At 56.1% G+C, this 12,157-nt stretch overlaps 1 protein-coding gene across 3 annotated transcripts in view; it reads left to right on the top strand.

Annotated features, from left to right (window-relative positions):
- c8g (complement component 8, gamma polypeptide) overlaps nt 1–12,157 on the top strand; it is a 58,831-nt gene that overhangs the window by 27,815 nt on the left and 18,859 nt on the right. For 2 of the 3 annotated variants that reach the window (XM_038782435.1, XM_038782437.1), the window contains exon 5: nt 8,769–8,870. In XM_038782435.1, coding sequence (XP_038638363.1) covers nt 8,769–8,870 — 102 coding nt within the window. Of the gene's footprint in view, nt 1–8,768; nt 8,905–12,157 lie in introns of all 3 variants that reach the window. The other variant, XM_038782436.1, reaches the window with a different exon arrangement.

Raw genomic sequence — 12,157 nt, 5'->3', positions numbered from 1 at the left:
ATGGGGACAGTGTAGAGGGAGCTTTACTCTGTATCTAACCCCGTGCTGTACCTGTCCTGGGAGTGTTTGATGGGGACAGTGTAGAGGGAGGTTTACTCTGTATCTAACCCCGTGCTATATCTGTCCTGGGAGTGTTTGATGGGGACAGTGTAGAGGGACCTTTACTCTGTATCTAACCCCGTGCTGTACCTGTCCTGGGAGTGTTTGATGGGGACAGTGTAGAGGGACCTTTACTCTGTATCTAACCCCGTGCTGTACCTGTCCTGGGAGTGTTTGATGAGGACAGTGTGTGGTGATATGATTTGCATAGCTGTCTGCCATTGGCCCTGGTCGGTCATGTGCCTCTCGACCGATTGGTTGAGCCCAGTCATGTGACAGCTCTCCGATTGGTCGAGAGGCTGAGTTAACCACGCCTCCATACCGAGGTATAAATAGTCGGAACGCCCGGCGGTCGTCCATTTTATTGTAGTCAACCGCAGGGCTAAGTTCTAGTTTATTAAAGCCTAACTTTTGTATAGCAACTGGTCTCTCGAGCAATTGATGGCTCATCAATTTAATAAGCTAGATTTTTGAAGATGGAGTTCCGCATCAAGCCCGAATGCCTCTGCATCAGCCCGCAAACTCCGAACTCTGCAGAACTTTTTCAACATTGGCTGGCATGTCTCGAAGGATACCTGGAGTCTGCAACCAGCCCCCCCACCATGGCACAGAAGCTTCACATCCTCCACTCCAGCGTGGGTATAGCAGCCTACGCGATAATCAAGGAGGTGAAAGATTACGATGCCGCCATGCTAAAGCTAAATGGACAATTCCTTAAACCAGTCAACAATGTATTTGCCCGGCCGGGGCCGGATGGGTTCCCGGTGGAGTTTTACAGGAAATTTGTGGACTTGGTGGGTCCAGTGCTGGTGCGAGCCTTTAATGAGGCGCGCGAGGGGGGGGGGTTCTGCCCCCAACAATGTCGCAGGCCCTGATCTCCTTGATTTTGAAGCGGGACAAGGACCCGGTCCAGTGCGGGTCCTACAGGCCCATCTCCCTCCTGAATGTTGACGCCAAGCTGTTAGCAAAGGTCCTGGCAACCAGGATAGAGGACTGTGTGCCAGGGGTAGTCCATGAAGACCAGACGGGGTTCGTGAAGGGACGCCAACTTAACACAAATGTCCGGAGATTGTTAAATATGATTATGATGCCAGCAGTGGAAGGGGAGGCGGAGATAGTGGTAGCGCTGGACGCGGAGAAGGCATTTGACAGGGTGGAGTGGGAATACTTGTGGGAGACGTTGGAAAGGTTTGGGTTTGGGGAGGGATTTATCAAGTGGGTTAAAACTGCTCTATTCAGCTCCGATGGCAAGTGTGGTAACAAACGGGAGGAGGTCAGAATATTTTGGGCTCCATCGAGGTACTAGGCAGGGATGTCCCCTATCTCCCTTACTCTTTGCATTAGCGATTGAGCCGTTGGCGATGGCACTGAGGGGTTCAGGGGGGTGGAGAGGACTGACAAGGGGAGGGGAGGAACATCGGGTCTCGCTCTATGCGGATGATTTGTTGTTGTATGTGGCAGACCCGGAGGGGGAATGCCGGAGGTAATGGGGATACTAGCGGAGTTCGGGGACTTTTCGGGATATAAATTAAATCTGGGGAAAAGTGAGGTCTTTGTAATACACCCGGGAGACCAAGGGGAGGGAATTGGGAGGCTCCCCTTCAAAAGAGCAGTTAAAAGTTTTAGGTATTTGGGGGTGCAGGTGGCAAAGAACTGGGGGACCCTCCACAAGTTGAACTTTTCCAGACTGGTGGAACAGATGGAGGAGGAGTTTAAGAGGTGGGACATGGTGCCGCTGTCGCTGGCAGGGAGGGTGCAGTCAGTTAAAATGACGGTCCTCCCGAGGTTCTTGTTTTTGTTCCAGTGTCTGCCCATCTTCCTCCCCAGGGCCTTTTTCAAGAAGGTAACGAGTAGTATCATGGGGTATGTGTGGGCACATGGCACCCCGAGAGTTAGAAGGGTCTTTTTGGAGCGGAGTAGGGATAGTGGAGGGCTGGCGTTACCCAACCTTTCAGGATATTACTGGGCGGCAAATACATCGATGGTACGAAAGTGGATGATGGAAGGGGAGGGGGCAGCCTGGAAGCGCATGGAGAGGGCGTCCTGCGGCAACATAAGCTTAGGGGCACTGGTAACGGCACCATGGCCGCTCCCTCCCACGAGGTATACCACGAGCCCGGTGGTGGCGGCCACCCTCAAGATCTGGGGGCAGTGGAGGCGACACAGGGGGGAAGTGGGAGGTCTGATAGGGGCACCACTAAGAGGGAACCACAGATTTGCGCCGGGAAACACAGGAGGGGGATTCCAGAGCTGGCAGAGGGCGGGTATTAGACAACTGAGGGACTTGTTTATAGAGGGGAGGTTTGCGAGCCTGGGAGAGCTGGAGGAGAAATTTGGGCTCCCCCCGGGGAACACGTTCAGGTACCTCCAAGTGAAGGCATTTGCCAGACGACAGGTAGCGGGGTTCCCCGCGCTCCCCGACAGGGGGGTGAGTGATAGGGTGCTATCAGGGGTCTGGGTCGGGGAGGGGAAGATCTCGGACATCTATAAGATTATGCAGGAGGTGGAGGATGGTACCAGTAGAGGAGCTGAAAGATAAGTGGGAGTTAGAGCTGGGGGAACAGATAGAGGACGGGACATGGGCAGACGCCCTGGAGAGGGTCAACTCGTCGTCGTCATGTGCGAGACTAAGTCTCATTCAATTTAAGGTACTGCATAGAGCCCACATGACGGGGACAAGGATGAGTCGGTTTTTTCGGGGGTGAAGACAGGTGTATTAGATGTTCGGGAAGCCCTGCGAATCATGCACATATGTTTTGGGCATGTCCGGCACTGGAGGAGTTCTGGAAGGGGGTGGCAGGGACGGTGTCGAGAGTGGTGGGGTCCAGGGTCAAGCCAGGATGGGGACTTGCGATCTTCGGGGTTGGGGTGGAACCGGGGGTACAGGAGGCGAGGGAGGCTGGAATATTAGCCTTTGCGTCCTTGGTGGCTCGGAGGAGGATCCTGATTCAGTGGAGGGACGAAAGGCCTCCGAGTGTTAACACCTGGTTAAACGACATGGCAAACTTCATCCAATTGGAAAGGATCAAATTCGCCCTGAGAGGGTCGGTGCAGGGGTTTTTCAGGCGATGGCAACCCTTCCTGGACCTCTTAGATCAGAGATAGAAACTGAGGCCGTGACAGCAGCAACCCGGGAGGGGAGGGGAGGGCGGGAGGGAGGGGGGAGGAGGGGGGGGGGGGGGGGGAGGGGGGACAAAGACGAAGGAAGTACGGTAGCGGTGGTGGCACGGGCAAGGCCTGCCCGAGGACGCTGCTAGAAATGATAAGTTGGTCTGACTGTCGGTTCGCCGGCGGGGGGGGGGGGACGCGCGAGTAGGGGGGGGGGGACTTTTTTTTCTTTTTCTTGTTAAGTAGGGGGGTTTGACTTGTTTTGTTATAATTTAAATGTAAATGTAGGGGGGGTTAAAATGTTTGTATTTTGAAAAATTTCTTCAATAAAAATTATTTAAAAAAAAAAAAACAATGTATTTGCCCGACATCTGCTGGCCACCAGACAACAGCTCCCCGGTGAGTCATTAGACCAATTTTACCAGGCCCTCGCTATCCTGGGGAGGACCTGCTCCTGCCTCGCAGTTTCAGCTACGGAACACATGGAACTGCTGATCAGAGACGCTTACGTGGCTGGGATGCAGTCCCCCGCTATCCGCCAGCGGATGCTGGAGAAAGATGACCTCAGCCTAACTGAGGCACGGACTCTCTCCACCCCCCTGGAGGTCGCCGATCTAAACGCCAGTGCCTATGTCCCCAGCCGCGTGGCACAATCCTGGGCCTCCTGGCACGCTTCCCCACCGCCATCTGCCGCTCCCGACCTCCCTCAGGCCTGTGCCGCGGGACACCCTGACAAGTCTACGGGGCCCCGCTGCTACTTTTGCGGGTTCGCGAAACACCCTCGCCCGCGCTGCCCAGCCCGCTCCGCCCTCTGTAAGAGCTGCGGGAAGAAGGGCCACTTCTCCACTGTCTGCCAGGCCAAATCGGTCGCTGCGGTTCCGCGCAGCGACCAGGGATCCCCCCTCCGGGCCCTTGCTGGCCCCTCCTGGACGCCGTGCTACACTCTCCCCCCAGCCCCCGGGCCCCTGCGCCCGGCCTGCGCGCCTCTCTCTCTCCTCCAGGCCCTCCGGGGTCCCTCCAGCGCACCGCGCTACTCTCCGCTCGCCGCCCCCGGGCCCCCGCACCTGGCCTGCGCGCCTCTCTGCCCCCGCTCCCAGCCACTCCGATCGGCCCGCCGGCACCGCTAACCCCGCCCCCAGCAACCACGAGGGCCCCACGGGCACCGCCATCTTGGGGCGCCGACTCCACGTGCGGGACCTGGGTGCCACCATCTTGGGGCCCCGACTCCACGTGCGGGTCCTGGGCGCCGCCATCTTGGGGCCCCGACTCCACCTGCGGATCCTGGCCACCGCCTTCCGGGACTGGCACGCAAGGTTCTTCCAGCACCTACTCGGATGACGACGACGATTACGGATTTTCTCCACGGCTCGCGGCCATTCAGCTCGACCAGTCACGTCCACGCACGCTGCCAAAACGACAACGCTCATCTACCTCAACGGCCACGAGACAGGCTGCCTGCTGAAGTCCGGGAGCACGGAAAGCTTTGTTCACCCTGTCACGGTAAGACGCTGCGCATCCTGTAAAACACAAAATCGGGTTAGCCTCAGGTTCGCACTCCGTCCGCATCACCGGGTGCTGCATCGCGGACCTCACGGTCCAAGGGAAGGTTTTAAAAAATTATAAACTCCTTGTCCTCCCTGACCTTTGCGCACCGGCACTCCTGGGACTGGACTTCCAACCTGCAGAGCTTGACCTTCCAATTCGGCGGCCCTATACCCCCCTCACTGTCTGCAGCCTCGCGTCCCTCAAAGTGGACCCCCTCTCCTTGTTTGCTAATCTCACCCCCGATTGCAAACCCGTCGTGACACGGAGCAGATAGTACAGCGCCCAGGGCCGGCCCTTCATCAGGTCCGAGGTCCAGAGGTTGCTGACGGAATGGGTCATCGAGGTCAGCAACAGTCCCTGGCGAGCCCAAGTGCTGGTGGTCCGGACTGGGGAGAAAAACCGGATGGTCATTGACTATAGACAGACCATCAACCGGTTTATGCAACTGGACGCGTATCCTCTCCCCCGTATTTCCGCCATGGTAAACGATATCGCGAAATACAAAGTCTTCTCCACTGTGGACCTTAAGTCCGCTTACCACCAGCTCCCCCTCCGCGCGAGTGACCGCCTATACACCGCGTTTGAGGCAGATGGGCGCCTCTACCACTTCCTCAGGGTTCCATTCGGTGTCACAAATGGGGTCTCGGTCTTCCAACGGGAGATGGACCGAATGGTCGACAAGTACGGATTACGGGCTAGCTTCCCGTATCTTGATAATGTCACCATCTGCGGCCACGATCAGCAGGACCATGACGCCAACCTCCAGAAATTCCTCCAAACTGCAAAACTCCTTAACCTCACATACAATAAGGATAAGTGCGTGTTTAGCACCGACCGTCTAGCCATCCTCGGCTATGTAGTGCGTAAAGGAGTGATAGGCCCCGACTCCGAACGCATGCGCCCCCTGATGGAACTCCCTCTCCCTAATACCCTCAAATCCCTCAAACGCTGCCTGGGTTTCTTCGCGTACTACGCCCAATGGGTACCCAACTACACTAACAAGGCCCGTCCCCTCATTCAAACCACGACCTTCCCGCCGTCGACAGAGGCCTGCCAGGCCTTTAGCCGCATCAAAGCGGACATCGCAAAGGCCACGATGCGCGCCATCGACGAGTCCCTCCCCTTCCAGGTCGTGAGCGATGCATCAGAAGTTGCCCTGGCGGCCACCCTGAACCAAGTGGGCAGACCCGTGGCCTTCTTCTCCAGAACTCTCCAGGCTTCCGAACTCCGCCAATCCTCAGTGGAAAAGGAAGCCCAGGCCATAGTCGAAGCCGTGCGACATTGGAGGCACTATTTGGCCGGCAGGAAGTTTACCCTCCTCGCAGACCAACGGTCAGTAGCCTTCATGTTTGATAATGCACAGAGGGGCAAGATCAAGAATGACAAGATCTTATGGTGGCGGATCAAGTTGTCCACGTACAACTATGTGATCTTGTATCGTCCTGGGAAGCTCAATGAGCCTCCTGATGCCCTGTCCCGCAGCACCTGCGCCAGCGCACAGATAGACCGCCTCCGCTCCCTCCACGTGGACCTCTGCTATCCAGGGGTAACCCGTCTCTACCATTTCATTAAGGCCCGCAACCTGCCTTTCTCCATCGCGGAAGTCAGGGCAGTAACCCGTGACTGCCACATCTGCACCGAGTGCAAACCGCACTTCTACCGCCCCGAGCGCGCGCACCTGATCAAAGCATCCCGCCCCTTCGAACGTCTCAGCATTGACTTCAAGGGGCCCCTTCCCTCTAACAACCGCAACATTTACTTCCTGGCGGTAATTGACGAATTCTCCTGCTTCCCCTTCACCATTCCCTGCCCCGACATGACCACATCGACCGTCATTAAGGCCCTCCTCTCCATCTTCTCCCTGTTCGGCTACCCCACGTACATACACAGCGATCGGGGGTCCTCATTTATGAGCGACGAGCTGCGTCAATTCCTGCTCAACAGGGGCATTGCCGCTAGCAGGACGACCAGCTATAACCCCCGGGGTAACGGACAGGTCGAGCGGGAGAATGGTACCATCTGGAAGACCATACTACTGGCCCTCCGGTCCAGAGATCTCCCTATTTCCTGATGGCAAGAGGTTATCCCTGATGCCCTACACTCTATCCGCTCACTCCTCTGTACCGCAACAAATCAGACACCTCATGAACGTCTTCTTGTCTTCCCCAGGAAGTCGTCCTCCGGATCCCCTCTCCCGACGTGGCTGGTCACCCCCGGACCCATCTTGCTCCGGAAGCATGTGCGGGTGCACAAGTCCGACCCGTTGGTGGAACAAGTCCAGTTACTCCACGCTAACCCGCAGTATGCGTACGTGGAGTACCCCGACGGTCGGCAGAACACGGTCTCCCTCCGGGACCTGGCACCCGCCGGCGTGCGGCCTTCCCCCCCTTCACCACAGACCCCCCCCTGTTTTTTTCCCCCCAGCGCCCCACTCAGGTCACCCCTTCCCCATCCATGGCGTCTCCACAGCCAGCTCAGCTGACGGAGACGATTCAAGGACCATCGCTCCCGGACTCCAGGACGTCAGCGGAACCACCACCATCGGCTGAACCGACGTCACCTACTCCACTGCGGCGGTCTGCCAGACGTCACGGGCCACGAATAGACTGATCGAATCTATCTAAATTTCAACAGCTCCATGGACTTTGTTGGGACCTTGTGTAATATTGCTTATTGTCTGGGCTAGTGGGAAGCCAAAAATGTAATAAAAGAAAAGGAGAGAAATTTTTTGTTCTCCCGGCTGCTACTCATATCACCAGTTCTCTCTCTCTCCCCCCCCCCCCCCCCGCCCCCAGCTTCTTTCTCCGCAAGGGGTGAATGTGGTGATATGATTTGCATAGCTGTCTGCCATTGGTGCAGAACACCGGCTTACCATTGGCCCTGTTCGGTCATGTGCCTCTTTGACCGATTGGTTGTGACCAGTCATGTGACAGCTCTCCGATTGGTTGAGAGGCTGAGTTAACCACGCCTCCATACCGAGGTATAAATAGTCGGAACGCCCGGCGGTCATCCATTTATTTGTAGTCAACCGCAGGGCTAAGTTCTAGTTTATTAAAGCCTAACTTTTGTATAGCAACTCGTCTCTCGAGCAATTGATGGCTCATCACGGTGCAGAGGGAACTTTACTCTGTATCTAATCCCGTGCTGTTCCTGTCCTGGGAGTGTTTGATGGGGACAGTGCAGAGGGAACTTTACTCTGTATCTAACCCCATGCTGTAACTGTCCTGGGAGTGTTTGATGGGGACAGTGCAGAGGGAACTTTACTCTGTATCTAACCCCGTGCTGTTCCTGTCCTGGGAGTGTTTGATGGGGACAGTGCAGAGGGAACTTTACTCTGTATCTAATCCCGTGCTGCTCCTGTCTTGGGAGTTTTTGATGGGGACAGTGTGGAGGGAGCTTTACTCTGTATCTAACCCCGTGCTGTACCTGTCCTGGGAGTGTTTGATGGGGACAGTGTGGAGGGAGCTTTACTCTGTATCTAACCCCATGCTGTACCTGTCCTGGGAGTGTTTGATGGGGACAGTGTGGAGGGAGCTTTACTCTGTAGCTAACCCCGTGCTGTACCTGTCCTGGGAGTGTTTGATGGGGACAGTGTGGAGGGAGCTTTACTCTGTAGCTAACCCCGTGCTGTACCTGTCCTGGGAGTGTTTGACGGGGACAGTGTGGAGGGAGCTTTACTCTGTATCTAACCCCGTGCTGTACCTGTCCTGGGAGTGTTTGATGGGGACAGTGTAGAGGGAGCTTTACTCTGTATCTAACCCCGTGCTGTACCTGTCCTGGGAGTGTTTGATGGGGACAGTGTAGAGGGAGCTTTACTCTGTATCTAACCCCGTGCTGTACCTGTCCTGGGAGTATTCCTCACCCAATGTTGTCTGTTGGCTGATGTGCCAAGAGTGCCCAATTCAACCTGCCATTGACTGTGGGAGAACGATGTGGTGGCAGGTTCTGTGGTAGAATACATTAGGGACCATTACTACAGACTTATCCACCTTAACATTGTCTTTCTTTCTTTCCAGGGAGAGTGATCGACGTTAATGAAGCAGTACAGCTGAAATTCCGTCAACTTGTCCTGAACAACAACATCCCGGATATCCTTATTTACAAGTTCCCTCGATATGGTCAGAATGATCCCAATAACCAGACTGGTTTTCAGTAAATGGTCACAATTTTCTCGCTCTTAGATGCAAGTGCACGTGCAGGCTCAGACACTTAGCACATGCTTCAAACTTCACTTTGCAATGGGTTCATTGCTGATCTCAGCTCGTTATAGCTGGAACAGATGGAGTTTGAGGGAATGTGGGGAGGGCAGATTGCACTAAAATTGGCTTTGGTTGGTTCATGGGGAATGTGAGGCATTTGGAGAGGCACAGCGCATTACAGACACCGCGCAAGAGCCAGATGGTGTGCTTATTGACAGATCTGGGGGAACCGGGGATGCATGTTCAAAGAGTGTGAGAGTAGGAATGGACTTGAGGTTAGACAGTTCATTATTTCTCAGAGATAACCTATGGAATATGTTGCCAATAACTATGGTGAACACTGACTCTCTCTCAGCCTTCATGAAGGGAACTAGACCAGTTTCTGACTGGGGCGGAGATCTCACCATTTGGAAGGATTAAGTAATATATAGTGAGTGTGGACTAGTTTTGAATGCCTCAGGGGAGGGGGGGGGGGGGGGGGGTTGGAGAGGATTAGGATTAGAATTTGATTAGATCAGGATCAGCATAGTTGGGTGCTGAGGTAGGGTCGGTGCAGACTCGATGGGCTGAATGGCCTCCTCCTGCACTATAGGGATTCTGTGGATTTCTATTAGGTCTGCACATGGCTCTGTCCAACACCACACTGAACCAAGGTTAGGGCCCCCTGTTCTCGTACATCACTGCGTGGCTGGCACTAGACTCAGTCCCACATAAACCTAAATGTGCCAGACTCTTTATTGCACAAACCTTGCCCCTTTATTCCTCAGCACCTCCATCCCTCGCTTCATCCATTCCTCACCCCACAACCCCCATGCCCCTCCATTCCTCACAACCTCCATTCCTCACCCTGCCATCCCTCACCCCTCAATTCCTCACCCTGCCATCCCTCGCCCCTCTACCCTCACCCTGCCATCCCTCGCCCCTCAATTCCTCACCCTGCCATCCTTCGCCCCTCTACCCTCACCCTGCCATCCTTTGCCCCTTACCCTTCACCCTGCCATCCTTCGCTGCTCTATCCCTTCCCTATCATCCCTCGCTCCTCTACCCTCACCCTGCCATCCCTCACCCCTCTACCCTCACCCTACCATCCCTCGCCCCTCTACCCTCACCCTGCCATCCCTCACCCCTCTACCCTCACCCTGCCATCCCTCGCCCCTCTACCCTCACCCTGCCATCCCTCGCCCCTCTACCCCCACCCTGCCATCCCTCACCCCTCTACCCTCACCCTACCACCCCTCGCCCCTCTACCCTCACCATGCCATCCCTCACCCCTCTACCCTCACCCTACCATCCCTCGCCCCTCTACCCTCACGCTGCCATCCCTCGCCCCTCTACCCTCACCCTGCCATCCCTTGCCCCTCAATTCCTCACCCTGCCATCCCTCGCCCCTCAATGCCTCACCCTGCCATCCCTCACCCCTCAATTCCTCACCCTGCCATCCCTCGCCCCTCTACCCTCACCCTGCCATCCCTCGCCCCTCTACCCCCACCCTGCCATCCCTCACCCCTCTACCCTCACCCTACCATCCCTCGCCCCTCTACCCTCACCCTGCCATCCCTCACCCCTCTACCCTCACCCTACCATCCCTCGCCCCTCTACCCTCACGCTGCCATCCCTCGCCCCTCTACCCTCACCCTGCCATCCCTTGCCCCTCAATTCCTCACCCTGCCATCCCTCGCCCCTCAATGCCTCAGCCTGCCATCCCTCACCCCTCAATTCCTCACCCTGCCATCCCTCGCCCCTCAATTCCTCACCCTGCTATCCCTCACCCCTCAATTCCTCCCCCTGCCATCCCTCGCCCCTCAATTCCTCACCCTGGCATCCCTCACCCCTCTACCCTCACCCTGTCAGCCTTCATCCCTCTAACCTCACCCCGTCGGCCCTCATCCCCCTATCCCTCACCCTGTCAGCCCTCATCCCCGTATCCCTTACCCTGTCAGCCCTCATCCCCTATCCCTCACCCTGTTAGCCCTCATCCCCTATCCCTCACCCTGTCAGCCCTCATCCCCTATCCCTCACCCTGTCAGCCCTCATCCCTCTACCCTCACCCTGTCGGCCCTCATCCCTCTATTCCTCACCCTGTCAGCCCTCATCCCTCTATCCCTCACCCTGCCATCCCTCATCCCCCTATTCCTCACCCTGCCATCCTTCATCCCCCTATTCCTCACCCTGCCATCCTTCATCCCTCTACCCTCGCACTGCCATCCTCCACCCCCATCCTTCATCCTGCCATCCCTCGTCCCTCTATCCCTCACCTCATCCATCCCTCACCCCACTATTCCTCGCCTCCCTCCATTCCTTACAACCTCCATTTCTTACAACCTTCATTCCTCACAACCTCCATCCCTCACCCTACCATCCCTTGCCCCAGCATCCCTGACCCCTGCATCCCTCTTCCATTCCTCATGACCTCCATCCCACATGCGGTCCATCCATCTGCTTTTCATTTTCTCACCTCTGCCATTCCTTCCCTCATCCATCCCTCCCGTCCTCCATTCTTCCCCTCCATCCTTCATCCCTCCATCCTCATCCCCTCCATTCTTCACCTCTCCAAGCCACACACTCCTCTATTGCCCAGCGCCTCCCGTTCACCCCACTCCTTTCCTCACCCCCTTTCCTCACCACATCCATCCCTCACCCCCTTAACCCCATACCTCCTACAATCCTCACCCATCCATGCCTCAGCCCCGTCCATCACCTCCTCCAATTCTGCCTCCTCGATCCCTCACCTCCTCCATTCCTTACCACCATCCATTAAACCCTCCTCCCTGACCACTCCATCCCTTACCTCCTCCATCGCACATCCCTGAATACCTTCCTCCTCCAGGTCAGCACTCAGTGGTTAGCACTGCTGCCAGAGACCGGAGTTTGATTTCGGCCTCGGGTGACTATCTGTGTGGAGTTTGCACTTTCTCCCCGTGTCTGTGTGAGTTTCCTCTGGGTGCTCCGGTTTCCTCCACAGTCTAAAGATGTGCAGGTTAGGTGGATCGGTCAAGCTAAATTTTCCCTTTGTGCCCAATGGTCAGATGGGGTTAGGGGGATAGAGTGGGGGAATGGGCCTAAGTGAGGTGCTGTTTCATAGGGTCGGTGCAGACTCAATGGGCCAAATCCTCACCCCCTCCAAATGAATGAAATGAAATGAAAATCGCTTATTGTCACGAGTAGGCTTCAATGAAGTTACTGTGAAAAACCCCTAGTTGCCACAT

This window comes from Scyliorhinus canicula, chromosome 21 (genome assembly GCF_902713615.1).
Source record: "Scyliorhinus canicula chromosome 21, sScyCan1.1, whole genome shotgun sequence".
Taxonomy (NCBI): domain Eukaryota; kingdom Metazoa; phylum Chordata; class Chondrichthyes; order Carcharhiniformes; family Scyliorhinidae; genus Scyliorhinus; species Scyliorhinus canicula.
Note: the sequence above shows the minus strand (reverse complement) of the source record. Positions and strands in the feature narration are given on the sequence as shown.